General features: G+C 38.6%; 2 protein-coding genes across 2 annotated transcripts in view; one reads left to right on the forward strand and one right to left on the reverse strand.

The window, feature by feature from the left end:
* Positions 1 to 17,681, reverse strand: part of adamts7 (a disintegrin-like and metallopeptidase (reprolysin type) with thrombospondin type 1 motif, 7) — a 39,451-nt gene extending 21,770 nt beyond the window's left edge. Inside the window, 9 exon segments of the mRNA XM_077712904.1 lie at positions 344 to 488; positions 3,988 to 4,131; positions 6,422 to 6,571; positions 8,052 to 8,176; positions 8,846 to 8,929; positions 10,129 to 10,334; positions 11,070 to 11,253; positions 14,663 to 15,030; positions 17,189 to 17,681. Coding sequence (XP_077569030.1) covers positions 344 to 488; positions 3,988 to 4,131; positions 6,422 to 6,571; positions 8,052 to 8,176; positions 8,846 to 8,929; positions 10,129 to 10,334; positions 11,070 to 11,253; positions 14,663 to 15,030; positions 17,189 to 17,309 — 1,527 coding nt within the window. The 5' untranslated portion in view covers positions 17,310 to 17,681.
* A 3,127-nt stretch (positions 17,682 to 20,808) lies between these two features.
* On the forward strand, positions 20,809 to 22,232 carry LOC144194384 (relaxin-3 receptor 1-like). Its single transcript, XM_077713441.1, has one exon. The coding sequence runs from the start codon at positions 21,042 to 21,044 to the stop codon at positions 22,128 to 22,130; it is 1,089 nt and encodes a 362-aa protein (XP_077569567.1). The 5' UTR covers positions 20,809 to 21,041; the 3' UTR covers positions 22,131 to 22,232.
* Positions 22,233 to 22,820: the final 588 nt, after the last annotated feature.

Consider the following 22,820-nt stretch of genomic DNA (forward strand, 5'->3'; position numbering starts at 1 on the left):
CCGGAGGCACATAGGCTTACCGAGTTTGTGCAACCGGCAGTAGCCAACCTTTGGCAACTATTCACTAACCAATTATAGGCAACAGGTAAAGAAGCAAGCACACAAAAATCTACTCTAGTATAAGAAATGTAGTTGTAGTCATACTATACCTACGAGCTAACTAAGAAAGCTGTCAGTAAAATTCTTATTAATATTACTGTACCTCCTAATTGAATGCCAATATTTCTCTATTCAAGTCCAATTAAAATTTCAGAGCAAAGGAGTGCTGTTCATTTGTATAACCAGATCCAGGTGTGCAAAAGGAAAAAGGAAACAGGTGATGTGGTTCACGTGGTTTTCTTACATCCATTTCATCACACAGCAGGGATCCTGATCCATACTGCAACCGGCATTGATGGGCAGCACTGTACAGAACCCCAGGAAGCAACGAGCCCAGTGGAATAGCATCCTTCGCCGGGGTGTCATCAAGGCACCAACCCCAGCCACGACTACAAATCACAAAAGAGCCCTGTGATCCATATCTGATTTAGTGCAGGATTCAGATTTTCAAAGTACACTAATCCCTCGTTTTCCGCAGAATTTAGATCAGACATGACAATCGAAAAACCACAAACAAAGTATGATCACTCCTATGTATTATTACTACATACCACTTACATGTTTCAATGCGAAAATACAAGTACCCAAGTACAATTATCAACTAGTATTTATTAAATGTAGTTTTAGGATTAGGCAACTGAATTTCATTTTTACAAAGTGATAATATTAGGGAATGTGAAGAGTAAGTTGTGCTGTAAATCTATAGAATGCTCTGAATGGGTGTCTCACGCTCAAAGGCATAGACTCTGTGCATTGTATCATTCTATATAGCATCCGTTCTTGCTCCCCATTATCTTTTTGGTCATCGGGACCCTTGTAAAAGTACCTTAACCTGTAGTTAAGTGTTCCTTCACTTGGTGTTAAGCGAAACAATAACTTTACTCACGACTTGATACGAAAAAGTTAATTTCCAAGTTACTCATCTAGATTGATTATCTGACAGGTGACAGGAATACCGTTTAATCAGAGTAAAAAAAAGGGCCAGCCATATTTTGAAAATGCATCCCACAACGAAAGACACCAACAGGAGATTTAATCTAATTAAATGTGTACCTGCATTTATTAGCTAATTTGAAGGTCGATTGCTGCAGGCATTGTGTAATGAAATTCAGACTTGACTTGCATGCCAAATACTTAAGCATGCAAATAGTCAAACTGATCTCAAGTACCGTTTAAGTTAAATGAGAACGGTACTTGAGTTCAGTTTAATGCAGCCTTCGAGCCCTTCTCTGCTGGCCTAGGAAATATCTTTCAGCATTAGCTTCGATGGCGATATAAAAGAAGGAAGAAAGAAAGGAGGATGGATATTTTGTACAGTTAAAAAGGATTTTTGGTGAGTAAAAAATGGCTATATTCCTAAATAATATTTCAATTGTGGGATAAGTTCTGATATCTGAAAAGCTCCAGGGTTTTTATTTAAGCTCTAGTGTTTGTATTTAATCACTAAATGCTGCTAGGAAGTGGATTTTACCCCATTTTAATGCAATTTTTGCCATTTTGCATATGGACATATATGGACGTATTGACGTCTTCATCATTGCTGTCTTTTCCCGGGAAAATCACCCCCCGGCCCGTTTGTAATGTCTGAAACGCTAGAGTATTTGTATTTCATCATTAGATGCTGCTAGGGTGGTGGATTTAACACATTGAAGGCGCTACGAGAAAATGCATGGACCGACATTGCATTTAACAGATAGATGACCACCATGTAGTCAATAGGCTGTGCTCAAGTCACTATACATAAAATGAACATTTAAGTATTTAACAAGATCTGTCAAACTAATTATTGATTTTGAGTGACGACTTGCATTTGCAAGTTTCACATCAAAACTGGAAAGTATAAGTGGAATAGGTTGACTTATTTTTAAGTTTCGTAGGCAACATGAAATAAACTTGAATATTTTAAAACGTTTTACCATTTTTTTTCATAGTGATTCCTTTGTTCAGTCTGGCTAGCAAGCCATGGCCAAGAAACTTATTATGTATTGAGTTTTAGCAAAAGAAAGTCTGTCTTATTGTATCGTTATTATTTCCAGTGATTTGGGAGGAGTTGCTGAATGGCTTACTCATGTCCCATTTTCAGAACTAGGCATATAATAAAGTTTGACTTCATCAGTGGGCAAGTAATGCAGAAAAGCACAATTTGTATACTGACATAAGACCATTTAAAACTAATCACTATATCTTGCACGCCTATTGCAGTCTACTCTTTGATGAAATATATTCAATTACATATATGAATGGAATCACACATGAATCTGCCTGTGACCTGGCCTTTACAAATCTTGAACAAGGACCCAATAAAAATGATTGACAAAAGGATAACGGAAGTTCATGACATTTTAAAGGTCTTTGGTCTTGTTTAAAACATGAAATTATATGTGCACAAAGGCCATTTCTTAGTTTAGTTTAATATGATTGAGGGGGAAAAAGTACTCATACACACTAAGCCTCGATGAAATGTCATTTTTTAAATAAAGTGGTACTTCTTACGAATACTTGTATACATTAGGACATTTTCAGGTTATGAAATCTTTTGTTTTGCAAATTACTGTGCCGAGTACCAATATATGAAAACATGATCCAAGTCATGAAATCCCCCACAATGTCAATACATTTCCTGTATGCACAATTTTATTTTCAAATTGTGATGGTAGCATTGCATCCTGCTAGAAATCTTCTTATGCACCACTAGCCTCCCAACAACAAATCTCCATGTTTTTTTTTTTTTATATACTAGATTTTTTTTTTTAATTGCAGGTAATACAGCTGTAACCCACTTGCCACTTCTACGATATTGAAGTAGAAGGAGCATAAATGTTAAGAGTCCTTGGCATGGCCTCTGTTATTTAAAAAAAAGAGATGGAGAGACTGTTACTCCTTTGAATACAGGAGGAAGAATGGACATACAGTGACAGAGTCGATTATCTATGAAAAAGCGGTGCTGAAGAGGAACGTTAACCCAATTGGGTAAGAATCAATGGCTATTCATAGAACGACAAAAAAAATCATCATAAAACGGTAATAAAAAGGATACATTCTAGTTTTGATATTAGTTTGTGGAAGTGTTCGTGTGCTAACGTTGTTTTTTTTCTTTCTTACACTGCTCTGTACTCTTGCACAAATAGAAAATATTTTTGCATGCTTCTTATTCATTTTAATAGATAAAAATCATTTCTCATCGTTTCTCTCATTTTTGTGAGTTTCTCACATCTTTCTGCTCCACATTCAAAAAAATCAAGTCACAAAAAAAATTCTAGAACCAAATAATAATAGAGGAGCCCAAAATGTCACTTTTCACTGCCAGAGTTGGCAGGTAATGTATCGCATGGGTACCCAAATCCTACTATGAACACCGTTTATGTACACTGTACTGGTTTCTGCATTTCACACCACCAAACAATTGAATACTGCCAAGCCCTGTGGTCCCGATGATATATTCACATTCACCATTAGTGAAATTCATCCTGACTCACATAATCGGAAATAACAGTTAAAAGATGACTAGGTTGTTCAATTTCATGCTTGATGGGTGGCCTGACACTACAGAGAATAAAATATTAATTTATCAGTAATAAAAGGTGAATTATCCATAATGTTCAATTAAAATGTCTCAAAAGTCAACAATGGGACAAGCATCTGTTTACACCCCGTTACCTCGATCAATTTTCTAGTTTGTTAAGCATGTAGAAAACTGTGGTCCGACAAGGCAGGTGATGATGTACACAATTGCTCGAGGACTCCACATGTTTTTTATGAATGTGTAGTTACGATCTTCATATAGCACTTTTTACATAATAGCTTATTGAAAGCATATATTAGCCAAGGGGGGAAAAAAGCATGAGTAAGAAGATTCATAAATTTAGTATATAAATGTGTGAAACTCACTCAAGGAAGCGTGTGATGTATTGACGGCTGCATCGGGACCATCTGGGTAGTAAGGTGCCATAGAGCAGCTGCGGAGACATGATGAAAGGTTTTTTCCCAATGGGTTCGCAGTCATTTCCATTTCCATCATGCTGAATTCCAAAACTGTGAAGTAACACAATATCCTTACACTTTTTTGCAAGCACAGATATATCAACAGTGTCTTCTCAATTGGAAACCTTTAGCAGTCATATAGTCACTAAATTAATGATAATTACAGCAATTTTTAGGGTGGTAAGAAGCATTACTTTAAGTTTACAGGGTGTCCAAAAATTTGGAAACGGGACTTTTTGTAGTGCGCATTGGCAGACATGAGCAAGTGCACTGCTAGACAGCGACCTTGAGCAAGTAAACTCTCAAGGTCGCTTTATCAGTGAACTTCACAGTACCCCAATGGAGATGTGCAGTGGTCACCGAGTAATCTCAAAAGCAGATCATAAGAATGCATTCCTAAAGGAAGACGCCATCTAAAGTATTGTGTCTGCAACACACCCACACAGTTTAATATCTGGGGATTATAGGAAAGATGTGTGGGTCAAGGCGTGGGCACATGAAAGTGGGTTGTTTGTATGTAAAGCAGTGGATAAGAATGCCGGGCTTGTAGCTATACCCAGATTGCCAAAATGTTCCTGTACCTATAAATAATTTCCCTTGTGACTTCACTCGATTATAATTGAATTAGATTCATTCATTTATTTTCAACACCGCTTATCCTTGTCAGAGTCGCGGGGTGCTGGAGCCTATCCCTGTTGACTTAAGCGAAAGACAAACTACACCAGAGATGCGATTTCAGATTATACAGAGCAGATAATTGAGAAGATGCTGTTGAAACCGCATTGGGGGTATTAGCTTTCAACAAAACAGTTCTTCCTTTGATTTGATTTAAGTTAGGTTTGTTATAAAAGATGTGATTTTAATTGAAAACTGGAGTGGAAGGAAATTGCTTTACGTATGTGATGCCGAACAGAATATGTGCAATACAATATGCAACCCACGTACTGACAAGAATGAGTGTGTGCAGTTTAATAAGATCCCATACAAAAGCGGCATCATCTTCAAAAGTAAATGACAGTAAGTTTTATTCATTGCCACTGACTGAATTTTTTTTATTTGGCAAGAGAAAAAAAGAGATCTGATTTCAGTTCTTCTATAGGAATTAGTTCCAACGTACCTATTATTCATCCCCGCACCGTGTATCCTTGTAAGGATTGCGGGGTTGCTGGAGCCTATCCCAGTAGAGTTAAGGCATACAACACTCTAGATTGGATGCCAGTCAGCTGTAGGGCACACAGAGACAGAGACGACCATTCGCACCCACAATCATACCACCACGAGTGGAAATTGGGCCCGCACATGCCAGCACCAAAGCCATGCGAGTAAACCACTACACCGTCATTTCTGAAGCAGATACAATTTTGCTATATTTCTTCACAAATTGTTTTTTTCCTGGTGTATATTCACTTTCAACCAACGTGAAAACCAGAAAGTCCTCCATTTGAAATGAGGACTAAAAGCATTTTTCTTGTGACAAAATAAGGAATACATATTTTTTTAATACTTTTATACTACTATTTATGTTGTTGTTTTTTTTACTGGGAAAACAGACTTTGAAAAGCTTGGAGGAGCAACACCAATTTCTTTATACACAGCTGTTTATGATGACAATAAAGGTTTTTGATTTGAATTGGAGTTGAATACAAATGTATGCTACAGAAAAGAAAAAAAGGTCATTGCCAATTTCAAAATTTGGAAACCCCTGAAGTCAAATAAGAGAAATACAACTACTAAATCAAAGACAACTAAAATATTACTATATTATTATTATTATATATCTTAAAGCAACAGATGGCGACATCAGTAACAACCATCAGGTGGCATACATGACTGTCATGCTAAAACAAACACTATGACAGGCCTTGAGCATGCAACAATCACAACACGAATTAATCTCACTATTGCGAGTAGGTCAGCAGAAAAAAAAAAACAAGTTTCAATGCTCATGGGAAAAACAAGATAGCGTAATGCCTTGGGCTTGCATTCTTTTTCTGGCATGTCTCACTAATTGTGGTGAAACATATAAATAAAGGAAACCAGAGTACCTGGAGAAAACCCACACAGGCCCAGGGAGAACATGCAAACTCCACACAGGTGGACCGACCAGGGTTTGAACCCAGGTCTCCCACTGTGAGGCCGACGCACTAACCTCTTAGGCACCAGGCCGCCTTAATTATTGATTCAAGTTTATTATTTTCAATGTCATACGTTTTATGACATCAGTGTATTTCAGCAGCCTACTAACTGGAGAGCTGTGTTAATCCTTCATGCCATGTATACTTTATGAAATTTATCTTCGGGGTAATGAAAAAGGGTGTGTGTGTGTGTTGTGGAATCTTACTTGTGTCCAAGCTCATGTGCAACAGTGAATGCCAATGGGAGGCCGGTGTCTTCACTTATGCTGCAGCTGCGATGTGATTGACACATTCCCACTACATGGGATAAACCAAGTGTTTCACAAGGCTTATTGATAGAAGCACAAATGTCCCTCCTGTGCAAACAGTTAACATAATTACAGTTAAAAGTCCAAATGGAGAAATGGGTTTCTAAAATTTAAAATACCATATATGTTTTTGATAGACTAAAGTTCCCTATATGAAATTTGGACGACCACATTCAATAATACTTTCTTTAAGCCAGTGACAAAAAAAAAACACTCATGACATGAAAATGTTTACAATTGGTTAAAACTAATGCATCTCACTATTATCCAAGACACTGTCTCATATATAAAAAAATGAAAGCAAAACCATGAAAAATGAATCATCTCTCATTGTTAAGTCAAGCCATAGAGAGAGGTTAATAAATAAACAAGACGATGCTCATAAACGTGAGCTGCCTCGCCGATACGAAAGGAACACCTTGACAAATTGGCAAGTGGTCATGCCTTATCCTGTGGTGAGGACATTTGTCTGCTTCATTTTCATAATATTTTGAAGGGGAGACAAACGCAAACAATCCTAAATAGGTTCCTTTTAAAAACTCTGGCTAAAAGGCAAGGTGGACGCGAGGCAAAAAGAGCTAAGCCCAAAGAAGAAAAGTAAAAAAAAAAAAAATAGCATTAAGTTTAGTGAAAAGTAAGATTAAAATGTATTTTTAAGTGTGTCTGTACCATAATCAAAGTTCTTTTACTTAACTAAAATGTATGTTTATGTTATGTTACGAGCGAGTGCTCTCTCTCTCTCTCTCTCTCTCTCTCTTGTGACATGTCTTTTTGGTTGTGAAACAGATTTCTCCCCCTCTTTCTCATATTTTTAAGCGGTCCCAGTTTTACGCATTCACGATATTTGACACAAACATCATGGGTGGGCAGGATTTATGAGAAGTGGGTACTTATTAGTCAAATAGATTTCCCATGCCCCTGAATGTTATTACAAGCTTACTGCTCTGTTTGACACGATATCACTTGCCTGTACAAGTAGAATCTACATTTTGGATGCCAGTGTCAAGAGCTTTCTACTAAATCTAATCAAGTGCTATATTGTAATAGAATATTCCCATTTAGACACTGTTGCAAGAATGCAAAAAAAGCCTGCACACACAGTTTAAATTACAATTAGCCAGCAGCATAATTGCTCCCTGATAACTGGGAAAGAACACAGAGAATAACTGTAGCTCTTTTTTGTTTAAATAAAATAAATTTCAGTCAAAGCTTTTGAAGCAAATAAGGGAAAAAAAGATAAGAAAAAGGCATGCTGTGAGTATAATGATTCCACTAGCAAAGGAATGAAGTACAGTGCAATATGAAAAGCTCTGTTGCATCAGTAACTAATTTTGCAGTTGAAAAGGTGTATAAAAGAGATGCCTAAAAAATATTTGCCATCAAAGTCACTGCTCATTTAAATGTATATATATTTACTGACTAACATTCCACTTTGATCTACACATACTTTCTCCTACATAAATAAAAAGTGCTCATCGTTTTCCTGCTAAGAAAATGTCCCTACCGATCTAACACAGTTCTCATTTACCTTGTTAGGAGAACAGCTACATCGTGGTGTAAAGGATGTTCGTCTCCCTTCAGATTGAGTTGTTTTTGCCACTTGCAGAAGCTATTCAAGCTGTTGTCAGCATGGTGTGTAATCTTTAAGTCTTCCTAGACATCAAATGTCACAACAGAATAGATGGTAAGAAACAGAACATAGAAAATAGGTAAGTGAATACCAAGCAAATGCGTTCAAAATACATGGTCCCTGGAAGCAAGAAAAACAAATGTTTGATTTGATTTGAAGCAACACGTAATCAAGAAACATTCAACCTCTATAGCTTCCCCTATCCAACTTCCATAGTGTGTCAAGATGTTAAGTGTCCTGTTGGTATCCAATTCATGTTTAAAGACATATTGAAGATAGCATCGTAAATATCACTTTCCAGGTAATTGTTCAACAAAAAAAAACGTCAACACATACGCAAAAGAGGTCTCCTTGAAATGCATGATGGAGTAAATTCACATTGAATGGAAATCGATGGAGACAAATCGTTTAAAAAAAACAAATTCAACAACTGTCTCTTTATTCGTTTTGCTCATTCTGTTTCCAGCACGCCAGTCAGCAATGCATCAGGAAGGGTTTATTTTATTTTATTATTTCATCAGGTGGATATATGAAGGTTGACATATTGGAAAATATACACAAAATAAATAGACCTCTCGGGACAACCTTCAATCAAGGTTGTTCTAATGGACGGAGTATGCCGAGCTTGAGTAAACATGAAGTTAACATATTTGTAAACCCCAAATCAAGCCAATGTTTTTTTATTTTTTTACCTCATCTTGCTCCAGTAGGATGAGTCGAACCACTACAATATTGATAGCATTTCCAATACTTGGATCTTGAAAAAGACCTGCTACCTGGAAAAAATAAAATAAAGAGAAGAAAAGAAAACAAGGATGCATGTTATCATCCTGAATTGAATAGAAAACATTGGGACGGCTGGCCCACTGCTTGTTGGTTGTATGATAAAGGAATGGAACAATATTGAAAATATTTCCATTGCCGTTATGAGTAATAAACGTCCTTAAAATGGTCATGACCATAGTGTTTTTCATAGAATTTTATCCACATTTATTATATAGGACATCATTGTCATAATGCAATCCTTCAATTGGAGGAATTCTTTACAACTTCAAATATTTCAGCTAAAGAAAAGATATAATTTAAGTTGTTTATATTGAACAATTCAAATACAGCTGAGAGCAAGGTGAAATTATTGTAAAATGTTTCTATCAGTGTTTAGTTTCCTTCAGCTTGCTTAGATTAAGAGCTGTCACATTGTCAACAATACTTGTCAGTAAAATACATTGAATATGATGGAAAATATTTTCATTTCTGAAATGTACAATGTGACAAATTCAGAAAAGGAAGTAACGTAAGCGGTACTATAGTGTTCACCAATTCTATGGGTGCAATAATAGCATGGGATACACATGCATGTATCAAGGCTGATATTTTAACGATCGACCGCAAGACCTTCGATCAGCCTTAACAACATGGTAAACAATAAAAACATGTATTTAAGACGTCTGGCCAGTCAGAGCACGTTTAGCTACGGTAAGATGGTGACGCCCTGAGTAAGCAAAAACAGGCAAGTATTTTATGAAAGACTTTTTCTTGAATTACATTCATAGACGTCAAAATAAATGTTAAGCGTTTTATCTGTTTATCTTTTCTCTATTTTGAATGACTATATCGGCCGCATTGGCTTGCGTTATGGCGTTTTGTCTTTGTCACCTTGCAGTTTCGTGTATGTCGTCTTCTTATGCGCATATAAGCCGTAACTTTGATTCAGTCATCATTTTTTTGAGCGACAAATAGGGCTTATATGCCAGTAAATACAGTAAGATACCCTGGTTCACCTGCGGCTGAAAAGATGTCTCGCATTAGAGCAAAGAGTCCGAGTTTTTATTCAAAAAAAGGCTGCTTGTCCCACCTCCAAGACCTCCTAGCTCCCATAAACTGTTTTGAATGAATCTGTCAAAGTACTATGGTTGGCAGGTGATAAATTGACTTTGCATCCTATAGCAACAGAGAAACTTGTACTTGTACTTACAATGTTCATAACAGCAAGAATGTAGTTTTCAACACCTTTGCTGCTGTGGTATTCCACCATTTTAGGGTCAGCCACAACCAGGGTTTCCACCCACTTTTCTTTGCTGATAGAACGCTGATGGATTCTCCTTTTCTTCCTGTGCTGGCGCTGCTCCCAGTTTTCCCGCTTTCTCTCAATTTCTTCCAAGCTCTCATAGGAATCTACCACTGGATGAAGCCAATAAGAAAGATTTAATATATACAGATACAAGATTTTTTAATCGCCCCCTTTCTAGCAACGCTAGTATAGCAAGTTCCTGCTTTACACATTTAGTTAGTAGACAACGATATGCCTTGCGTTCAACATTCATGTCAGTGGAAACAATAAAAACCCAAAATTATGTTGTACTAAACTCCTGAATGATACAATTAATGCGAGTAGCGAAACTAGATGCCATTGAAAAGAAAAAGTGTACTTTTTTTTCTACTGGAGAGTATTCCAACGTTTTACGGGCAGTGGGAAAAGGTAGACACTGAATGGCTGCCATTCAATTGTAGGTAAGAAAGAGATTTTTAAAAAGAAAGAATGAAAAATAAACATGCGCTGTTGTTGTTGTTGTTGTTATATGTTGTTTCTTTAGTAAACCCAAGTATTTTTATCAGGGCAAATGTCAAAATGGATTAATAAAAGCTGTTGAAAACGCATGAAAAAATAGCAATGACAGAAAGAGTTTTGGGGGAAAATAAGCCGTGATACATTCAAGCAACTCTGACTTAAACCACTGGCAATAAGGAAACTGTTATATAAATAAATGTACTACTCCACCTATTATATCAAATAAATTCCTTCTGTTATGCAAATGTTAAGCCGCCAATTCAATTGTACAGTCATGTTTAATGTGCTAGAAAACTAGTAATTTGAAGTGATGTGTGGACAACAGGAGAAAAATAGGGGAAAGTTACTTTTAACTCCACAGGAACCGTTGACTGTTTTTCTGCCTGAGATGGACGGCACAACGGGGCTCCATGATGGTACAGTAGCATGGCGCTTGAAGATGGCATGGGCCTGCGGTGCGGAGGGCTCATCATGTGGCCTCTCCAGAGGCTGGATGAAGAACTCCTCATTTAACAACTGGAAGCGCCCTGTCTGAAGAATGAAGGGTAGCTCGTCAGTTCTCAAAACATAACGGTGACTTTTCGTTTCTGTGAACCGCCTTTGTTTATTTCATCCTATTTTTTATATTCATTCATTCATTTACTGTGCCGTTTATCCTCACGAGGGCCGCGAGGGGTGCGAGAGCCCACCCCAGGTGACTTCAGGCTCCAGGCAGGTGACACCCTGAATTGGTGACCAGCCAATTGCAGGGGACAAGAAGACAGACACCTCAGCCATCCTAGAAATAATATTATACTTTTTATATATAATGAACTATAATATTATAGATGGCACCAACACTCAGGCGAGAATATTAGCAAACATTAGGAATTTATATAATGATGAATGAAAAGGCAGATAGAAAATATATTTTCCATTATCGTAAACTGGACTGTTTTACAAAAGAATTATCCAATGTGCTCATCATTCTAGATTAACAGGGTGCATTGAATTGAATTATGTAATCGAGCTGTACAATTCAGTAAACCGTTCCATTCTATTCGATGTTTCAATCAATAAAGCTTTTCAAAAGGTATGTGTTGTTTGCTACACTGTGAACTATAACTCTGTGCACTAGCATGGTGGACTGAATAGTGAAATACCAATCTATTGAGAGTAGTTACTGGGTATTGTTATGTTATGATTACATTCAGATTTCATTCTTTGACGGAGTGAGTTGCACAGCTTGTAGATTAAGAAAGAAAAACCCTAGACTCTAGGGTTATTCTTTCTTAATCTACCAAGCCCTAGACTCTAGGGCCTAGAGTCTAGGGCTTGGACTAATACAAGCAAAGAGGCCCGGCTTCACCGGTCTCACTTGCTTGGCCGAGTTTGTTAGTGGTAATGTATTTGCGTAAGGAATCCATGAATGGGTGACGCCAGATTTAAATAATGCAGTTGACTTGAACCAATTGTCTGGGTTAGGGTAACAGTCTTTTCTGGTGTGGAGAGGCATGTGAGTGGGCTGCAGATTTTTATCACTGCATTAGCATATCTCTTGTGTGTAAAATTTTAAAAAAAGGAAGCAGTTTAACTCAGTGAGACTGTTCCACAACATGCTTTAAATGGAGGTTTGGGAAAATTCACACTTCGGTAGAGCGTATACAAAGACAACAATCTCTTTCACACCGACACAGATTCACTGATGGGTTTTCTGAGTTGCGTGGACACGCTTGACTTCTCTGACAATTAACCAAATTTGTGATCTGTTGACCGTGCATGTTAACCAGGTCTCTTGAAGCAAAAAAGGTTGAAAACCAGATCTAGGGAATTGATTCCACTAAAGGCCGCAGTAGGTGTAGCTTTTCGTTCTAACTAATCCGTAAGAGGAGATATTTCCACCAATCTGGTATTTTAGAAGTGCAATCGGTGGATTGCAGTCAGGCTTCTTATTTCAGCCGAAATCTAATTGAACTGTCTGTGCTGGATCGGTTGGAACAAAAACCTGCACACAAAGCGGCACTCAAGGACCTGATTGCCCAGGTCAATTGAAAACCCATTCACACTGTTCACCCCACTTTACATACAAACAGTACACTAAATCAGTGTTTCCCAAACTTTTTTTTAGCTGTGACACAGAATTTTCTTGCCAGTCTCAAAAGTTCTGCTGCCCTGGTATTGCGTGATTCAGGTAGTCTTGCAATCTAATCTAAATTCACACTAGAGAAGAGAATCAAAAACCGTCTCTTCATGAGCCCCAGTTCAGAGTAATTACATTCTTTGACATTCAATGACAAATTTCAATTGTTAATTCCACCTATCATTTCCTCTTTTATCGCAAATGTGTCTGGACACCACACAAAGTAGTGCAAAGGATCGTGACAGGAGTGGCAATTGCTACTTTTAGAGACAGTCCCTCTTCATCTTAGAGATAAGACTAGTGTGAGGTTAATTAATACTGCTACGTTGTCACCACTGACAGTTTGCATGTTATCAGTAGGTAGACATGACAAATGTTTACACTCCTGCCATGCCATCTTGTGTCAAATGAGTGTTACTATTAGTAATTGCTTTTTAATTATAATTTGTCTGCCAGTTCATTGGTGATGGTAAACTCGATTCTTGTGACTAATTTTTTTTCAATTATTCATCAAAACTGTTAGTATGACAAACAATTCTCTAATTCATGTTTATGTTAAGACATGCGAGACTGTGGCTGCAATTTCATCCATCATGTTTCCGACAATATAGCCATATAAGATTGATTCATCACAGCCAGATTAGAATTGTGAACCAGATGATAATCATCATCGTTCCTCCCAGTCTGCAACGGAATGGCTATTCTTTATCTTTCTTAAATTATCAATACACATTAGTAGTAAATAAATCATACAATTCTCCCCACACAGATATCTATCAGCCACTATAGTAAATTTAATTAGAGTTTACACTAACAGCATGGTTCATAATTAATTTAAATTCGATTTTTTGTTGTATTGCAATGATATATATTGATTGAACATCGTGTCATGTTTTTCAAACTTAATTTCCAATTTTATTAGAGCACAATGTAAAACTAATTGTATATATACACACACACACACGTGTATGTGTATGTGTATGTGTATGTGTATGTGTATGTGTATGTGTATGTGTATGTGTATGTGTATGTGTATGTGTATGTGTATGTGTATGTGTATGTGTATGTGTATGTGTATGTGTATGTGTATGTGTATATATATATATATATATATATATATATATATATATATATATATATATATATATATATATATATATATATATATATATATTTTTTTTTTTTTAGAGTTTAGAATGTAGTCTGCCTTTTCCTATAAATAAGCTGGTTTAGGCTCCAGCAAGCTCCGCAGCCCTTTGGCGAATGCGCAGTATGGACAATGAATGAATGAATGAATGAATGAATGAATGAATATTAATAACATTACTTGCTGGGCCTTGAACAAAACTGGGTGAGTGGTGAAAGCGTCGGCCTAATAGTTCTGTGGTCGAGGTTTTGATGACAGGTGTGTCCTCGCTCTGTGGGGTTTGCATGTTTTCCGTAGCCTCGGGTGGGTTTTCTCCCGGGTACTCCGGTTTCCTCCCACATCTCAAAAACATGTTTCGTAGGTTGGTGGAACACTGTAAATTGCCCCTAGACATGAGCGTGAATGGTTGTCCGTCAGATTATCCCCTGCCATTTCCATGACTAATGGACCTCTCACTCAAAGCCCCCCTGTGTTACTACATGTGTGAATTGGTTCTTTGTCGTGTGCCACTTGCTATGAAAGTAGAAATGAACAGTTCATTGAATGAAAAAAAAAATTTCAGACACTCCCAACAATTGCAAAGCAAATTAGATGATGGCATTACAAAGTCCTGGTGCAAGGTGTTAATTTTATGTCTGGCAATGGTTCATTTTAGTCACAGGTGAACAACTTACCAATCCTTCACAGGTACTTATTGCTGCGGTCCCTTTGACAGCAAGCCCATCCCACACTTCACCGAGGAAATAACACTGGTTGGATCCAGGCGGACGTATATTAGTGCTTTTAAGACCTCCGTGACGTCTCTCCGTAATGAAACCTGGGGCTAGCAGGTGTGGGTTGAGAGTCAAGTTAAAGCGCAACCTGCGATCAGAATGCCACAATTGATAGAAGACTTTCCCTGAGTCTGCCGACTCCTCTGAGGCATGGCGACGCTTTAAGTGGTGAGTCTGATGAGAGAGGAAGTTGGACAGGAAGTGACCTCTGGCATTCACTCTAGTGGGGTGAACCACTTCGTATGAAGGAAGATCCTGGAGGATTCTATCTGTTGGAGCCACAGTGGGAAGAGAACATGGGAAAGACAAGGGGAAATAATTGGGGCACAAGAAGAATATATTTTAGTTTCTGTGGCGACTAGCAGATGTGCACAGTATAACCATTTAGATATGTGACAAACAACAAGGGAGCTTCTGTATAAAGTACTATATGCAGAGCCATGGGTTAGGGTGTGGGGGTGGTGGACAATGATTTATAAACCAAATGAATATTCTTGGGGCAGCCCAGTGGAACCAGTGGTTAGCACGTCAGCCTCACAGCTCTAAGGTCCCGGGTTCAAATCCAGGTCATGTCCAACTGTGTGGAGTTTGCATGTTCCTCTGGGCTTGGGTGGGTTTCCTCTAGGTACTCTAATTTTCTCCCACGTTCCAAAGACATGCATGGTAGGCTGATTGGACACTCTAAATTGCCCCAAGGTATGGGTGTGAGTGTGCTTGGATGTCCGTCTCCTTGTACCCTGCGATCGGCTGGCCTCCAATTCAGGGTGTTGTCCCCCGCCTCTGCCCCTGAGTCAGCTGGGATAGGCACCCCCCCCCCCCCCAGGCCCTCCCTAATGAGGATAAAGCAGTTCAGAAAATGAGATGAGAGATGAGATGAAATAAATATACTTTCGTCTTCAGTCTTTCAATAAAAATATACAAACTACAGGGCTCAAGGGATTCACCAGTAAACAGAAGCAAAGAAATCGCAGGGGAGATGTGCTAAAAACTGCTGCTACTGTGGTATAAGATGCTGGCCAATGAACAGAAAATTGAATGCAATGTGACATTTGCATAGCTTAAATCTCAAAGCACTTTTCCATGCCTCCCAGCTCATGCTGAAAATCTTTGGCACAGAAACAAAAACTAAATTAGTTTTTTTTCTTTTTAAATGCTCAATTTCTGTGCTAAAATAAAGCAGAGAAGTACTTAACTGGTTTTAAGCTTTCATGACTTTTTTTCCTACACTTATAATCCAATCTAGTGCGCCGGTGAGGTGTGATCTAAAAGTTTTTTCACGTATCCCAGTCTGAATGTATTTACAGTCTAGCGCCATCTCTGGCAGTGAAAGATGAGCATTCAAAGCCACTTCCTGTCTTCCCAGTTTATGAATAGCTTGGACTTCTATTCCTGTAAATGGCATTCTATGAGTTAAATGCAATGAGGGGTTACAAATGTTACTTGGGGCAGGTATTTCTGTCTACATTTGTTTTGATTTAATAATTTGGTTTTTAAAAACATTGTATTCATTAATCATGAAGTAATATAAAATTAAAATTTTAAAAAAGCAACAAGTCCACCTCACAGTTCTGAGATCAAGGGTCGGATCACTGGTGGGTACCAATCCTCCTTCCTGCGGATGTTTACATGTTCTCCTTTTGCATATGTGGGTTTTTCATGGGTACTGCAGTATACTGACACATCCCAAAAAGATGCATGGTCAGCTGATTGACGATTCAAAACGTTCTCTATTGTGAGTGTGCATGTATGGTAGTTTGTCTCCTTGTGCCATGCAAATGGGTAGCAGCCAAGTCAGGGTGTACCCCACTTAATGTCCCTTGTTGTTTGGGATGGATTTCAGCACCCCACAACCCTTGTGAGGATAAGCGGCTCAATGAATGAACGAATGAATAAAACAATCAAAAATAAACCAAATTTACTGAATAAAATTTCATGAATAAGAACTGCAAGCAGCCTAGTAGCTGAGTATTTAGCACAATTTTGTAGTCCTGAGTTCGAATATAGGTCAGCCCACCTGTGGGGAGTTTGCATGATCTCCCGGGGCCTGTGTGGGTTTTCTCCACATACTCCGGTTTCCTCCCACATTCCAAAAACATGCATGGTAGGCTCATTGGACACTCCAAATTGCTCCTAGAGATGAGTGTGGGTGTGAATGGTCTCCTCATGCTCTGTGATTGGCTGGCCACCAATTTAACTGCCCCATGCCAGAAGCTGGGATTGGCTCCAGAACCCCTCACGACCCTTGTGAGGATGAAGTGGTTCAGAAAATGAATGAAAAATGAAGAACTTTTGCATAGATCCCACTGTGTTTAACTACTGTCAGATGTAAATAAATTTAAAAAAAAAACATGCAGCTCCTCGTGCTGTGTATTCATGGATACGCGGAACATCTTTTCAGTATTCCGTTATTTGGAGAACTCAACTGACCTGATTGTTTTAGTAATCCCATTCCAGATCTGCATTGGTCCAGCACGGTTATAATTATGAAGAAGAAGCCGATGTGGGAAGTACAACGTCCATCGTGAAGCTTCTGGTCCAAACGAGTCATTTTTGTACGCTGTTTACCTTCATTAATGATCGTACTTCCCAAACACGTTGCGGAATGACAAGTCAAACAAAGTGCATCGCGGCCACATGCACAACGACTTGTTGTAATTCCAGGCTCATCTTTATCTTCTTTCTACTTTTCAGCCATTCTCCGTGTTTGTTTTATGTTAGTCGGCCGTTTGTTAAAAAAAACAAACGCTTGAGCCTCCATCCGCCTGTGGACGACAGCTAGTGACAATTTGCAAACTTTGTAAAAGTTTTGCAGCCGAACCACCCCCACAGATGGGTGGAACCAAGACAATAGCTTTTCTCTTCAGCGACTGCAAGGCGTTTTAAAGGAGACTCAGCGTAATCGGACCCGATCCTGTTTAGACCCAGCTCTGACGCCCGGTTCCTTTACTGGGTCATTTCAATACTTCCGGTTTCACGCAACAAACACATTTTATGTTCATATATATATATATATATATATATATATATATATATATATATATATATATATATATATATATATATATATATATATATATATATATATATTTTATTAATTTATTTGCATCAGTCCCATCGAGTGACTCGGACGCGCCTGTGTGGGTTTTCTCGGGTTCACTCGCACACACGTACATAAAAATAAATACATGTATAATTAGAAAAATATGTACGCCACAGGGACTGAGTGGTTATCGCCTCTGCCTCACAGTTCTGGGATACTGGGTATGAATCCAGGTCGGTTCACTTTTGTGGAGTTTGCATGTTCTCCCCGGACCTGTATGGGTTTTCTCTGGGTACTGTGGTTCCCCCTCACATGCATGTTTGGGTCAGCCCGTTAGTCTGTCGGCCTCAAAGTGGGTATCTTGGGTTCAAATCCTGGTCGGTCCACCAATGTGGAGTTTGCATGTTCTCTCCGGGCCTGCGTGGGTTTCCTCTGGGTACTCCGGTTTCCTCCCACATTCCAAAGAAATGCATGGTAAGCTGATTGGACACTCCAAAATTGCCCCAAGATATGAGTGTGAGAGTGAATGGTTGTCTGTCTCCTCGTGCCATACGATTTGCTGGCGACCAATTCATGCTGTCCCCACCTTGTGCCAGCTGGGATAGGCTCAACACCCTCTGTGACCCTAGTGAAGATAATTTAATTCAGAAAACACGAGTGAATAAAACCAAAATATACATGGCAGATTATTTGGAGACTGCAAAGTATCTGGAGTCCTGAATGTGAGTGGGCGTTTGACATGTATTAATGACCCACTATATCAGCTAACAACCACTTCAGGGTAGAATCCTTTCCTCACCCTGATAAACAGCAGTAGGGGATAAACAGTTGCCGAAACAGAATTTATCAAAACCAAAGAAATGTGCCATCTAGTGGATAGGTACTACTACTTATCTATATATGTATGTATCTATGTAGTATCTGTCTACCTTCCTACCCCTCAATCTCTATCTGTCATCATCTGTCTGCCCGTCCATCTAATTTGTTGTTCTAAATCAGGGGTGGCGAACCATGGCATGAACGTCATCTTTTATTGGCCCATAGAAAAAATATTATTTAATCTGATCTGCACAAGAAGCTTAAATTCAGCCTGCATTATGTTGCGCTTTGTGGATGTAATACTCAATGGCGCTAGGCACTTAAATGATGTCTTTCCATTAGTTCATTATTCATTTTCTGAACTGCTTACCCTTACAAGGGTCACTAGGGTTGCTAAAGCCTAGCCCAGCTAACTACCGACACACTGAAATGGTCAATCGCAGGACCGGCACCCTGAAATGGTCAATCGCAGGGCACAACCATAACAAACCCATAACTAGGGACAATTTAAAGGTTTCAACTAGCCTACAATGCATGTCTTTGGGATGTGGGAGGAAACCGGGATGCCTGCGTGGGAATCTATCCAGCACGACTCTCGTAGAAATCTAACGAAACGATGAATTGACCTAGATTAGGGATCAAAAGTAATTTTTGACAGAGAGAGAGCCATTAACAATTCATATTTTCAAATTGTTATTCCTTGAGAGCCATATTCAGCATGTAAAAGAAAATTTACATGAAAATGTGTGGCTTTTTTAGTAATTTCCCCACTTTTGAAGTACACAAAAAGTCTGAATTCTTTTGAGAACTTAGTCGCACAGTTGCTAGAAATGAATATCAATGAGGAGTATTCATTCATTCATTCATTTGCGTTATCGTTATAAGGGTCAGGGGAGGTGCTATAGCAGCTGATTCCGGGCCAAAGGCGGGGGACACCCTGAATAGGTGACCAACCAATCGTAGGGCACAAGGACAAAGACCACCATGAACACTCACACCCAAACTTAGGGGCAATTCAGAGTGTCCAATCAGCCTACCATGCATGTTTTTGGAATGTGGGAAAAAAACGTAGTACCCAGAGGAAATCCACGCAGGCCCAAGGAGAACATGCAAACAGGTCTCTCAACAGCGATTTCCATATTTAGCGGATAATCTTATGCACCCATCACCAGAAGAGCCGCATATGGCTGCTACCTCTGAGCTAAATATATAGATACTCAGATGAATAGAGTGTTTTTATTGTCAATATACAAGTATAATGAAATGAAAAGCTTTACAATGAATTACGCAAATAAATAAGTAGTCAACAACTTCATAAAATTATACAATATCTTCCCAGATTTGTTTTGCTAGATGCTGGACAATTTCTCACTGTTCTACAAAGTTTATTTCATTTGTTTAAATACATTGTATATAAAGAAATATTCTAAATTGTCTGTAATATTTAGTTGTTAGTTGTAAACATCAATCAAATATCAACCGAGAAGGCTAACATCAATTCCCTCTTTCACTGAAGGCCATAGTTTTCAGTTTAATTGATTTAATAAAGGAAAAGCACATATTAATGAACATATTCCTATCCAATCCATTTTACTGCAGTGAGTTCAGCATCGTTGGATTCCGGCCAGTTCCCTAGGCTAATTGGCGATTTACACTGGGAATAATAAAAAATAAAAAAAACAAATCTAATAGGTTATAGGTTTTCAATGATTTAAATAAAAATATTCCAGTCAGTGTGTTGTTAATATTACCAACATGAACATCTATTGTTTGCCTAATACAGTTGGGTTTATCTATACAATCCGTGTGAGTGTTATTATTGAGTTCTTGCTTATTTGAGGTTTATTTTCCCTTCATTTTCTTCATGATTTGCTCCTCAGGGGGGCTAAGCTTCCACTGTCCTCAGAATCTATTGACGCCCCTGGAAATGAGGAAAGCAACTCCCCCCTAACTATATAAGCAAAAGCCTTTATATTGTCATCATACACAGCTGGGGATAGCCCATATATATTCCCCCGAAGTATATACCTCTTTGTTATTTTTCATTTCTCGGCGATTTCAACAATTTCCACTAACTCTTTTCCATTCACTTTTATTTTCCTGGCTTTCCTAATTCTTGCGCCCCTTTTTCGGACGCACTCCCCCCAAGGTTGATCACCTTGGTAACGACCACCCCTTACCCCTCGTTGGATCATCCAGAACGAAGTGAGTTGTTGATGCTTGAAATATGTTTATGAAAGCAGCTATGGAATTAATTTTCCCAGCCAATAGCGGCCCGGCAGTGACACGACCCTATAATAACGACGCTGTCGTCATGCGCCTTTTCAAAGAGGAATACGATGGACACCGATCCTGAGACCCCCTGAGTCGCACACTAGTCCCCCCTATCTGGTGTATGTATTTTTTTTTATTTGGTCGGAGATGGAGGACATGGTCAACCAAAGCGAGGTGTCAAACCGAAGCGCGTCCGACGAGAAGACGTTCGAATCGGACTCAGACGCAGATGGGAGCCGCTTCTTGAGGATCTTCATCTCGGTGGTCTACTCAGTGGTCTGCGCCGTGGGTTTGGTAGGGAATCTGCTGGTCTTTTACTTGATGAGACTCAGACAAGGTCGGAAGAAGTCGGCTATCAACTTTTTCATCATCAACCTGGCTGTAACTGACTTCCAGTTCGTTTTAACGCTGCCTTTTTGGGCTGTGGACACGGCGTTGGACTTCAGCTGGCCCTTCGGGGACGCCATGTGCAGAGTCGTCCTGTCCGTCACCGTGATGAACATGTACGCCAGCGTCTTTTTCCTCACAGCCATGAGTGTCACCAGGTATTTGTCGGTGACCCACGCGCTCAAGAGATCAGCGCACAGATGGTGGTCGCGGTGCGTCAAATGGGTGTGCGCCGCCCTATGGTTTGCAGCCACGGCTTGCACGGCTCCCACCGCCGTCTACTCTGCCGTCACGGTGGTCGCCGGGGAGAAACTCTGCCTCTTGAAATTCCCAGAAGGACACGACTGGCTTGCTCTTTATCACATTCAGAAAATCCTGGTGGCTTTCATCATCCCTTTGCTCATCGTGTCTGTCAACTACCTGATGCTCCTGCGCTTCATTAAACGCAAGAGTATGTGCGGCAGTAATCCACGGAAACGCTCCAAAGTCACGAAATCGGTAGCCATTGTCGTTTTGTCCTTCTTCTGCTGCTGGATGCCCAACCATGCCATTACTTTCTGGGGCGTCCTGGTTAAATTCAATGCAGCCAACTGGGATCGTTCCTACTATTTGGTGCAGGCGTACATTTTTCCAGTCACTGTATGCCTGGCACACGCCAATAGCTGCTTGAATCCTGTCCTCTACTGTCTAATGAGGCCTGAGATCCGAAAGATGTTAAGTGGTTTATTTTGGAGGGCACCCACTCCTTGCAAAGATGCCTGCAAGGCGCAGTCTGAGAAGCATGGCCACATCCAAGCATCTCGGACTCCTGCTGATGTAGACTTCACTTTGTGTGTCATCAATCATTAAGCACTTTTGAAAATGACAACCCCAATACCCCCAATGCCCCCACTCCCGGTCTCTCTATTTCTTGAAATTTAAAGCTGAATAAAATGCCTCAAGTGAACAATGTGAATGCAATGCGTTTAATTTTTTAAATATATTTTGATTATTGTATTTATTTTACTATTATTATTATTATTATTATTATTATTATTATTATTATTATTTATATCATTGGTTTTTCAAACATTTTTATTATTATTATTATTATTATTATTATTATTATTATTATTATTATTATTATTATTATTATTATTATTATTATTATTATTATTATTATTATTATTATTATTATTATTATTATTATTATTATTATTACATTATTGTTTTTTTCAAATATTTTTATTATTGTATTCATTTTATTATTATTATTGGTTTTTCAAATATTTTTATTATTGTATTTATTTTCCAATTATTATTCGTTTTTCAAATATTTTTATTATTGTATTTATTTTACTATTTTTATTGTAATTACTAATATAATTATAAATATAATAATAGTGAGTACTATAAATCGAATTATATTTATAATTATTATTACTATTTTTATTATTATTATGATTATGATCATTGTTATAATTTTGCACTGATACATGGCATATTCATTCCATGTTGACAAACTGTTGTTTGTGTCCATCTTGCACCGTCCCAAGAGAT

This window comes from Stigmatopora nigra, chromosome 3 (assembly GCF_051989575.1).
Source record: "Stigmatopora nigra isolate UIUO_SnigA chromosome 3, RoL_Snig_1.1, whole genome shotgun sequence".
Taxonomy (NCBI): Eukaryota; Metazoa; Chordata; class Actinopteri; order Syngnathiformes; family Syngnathidae; genus Stigmatopora; species Stigmatopora nigra.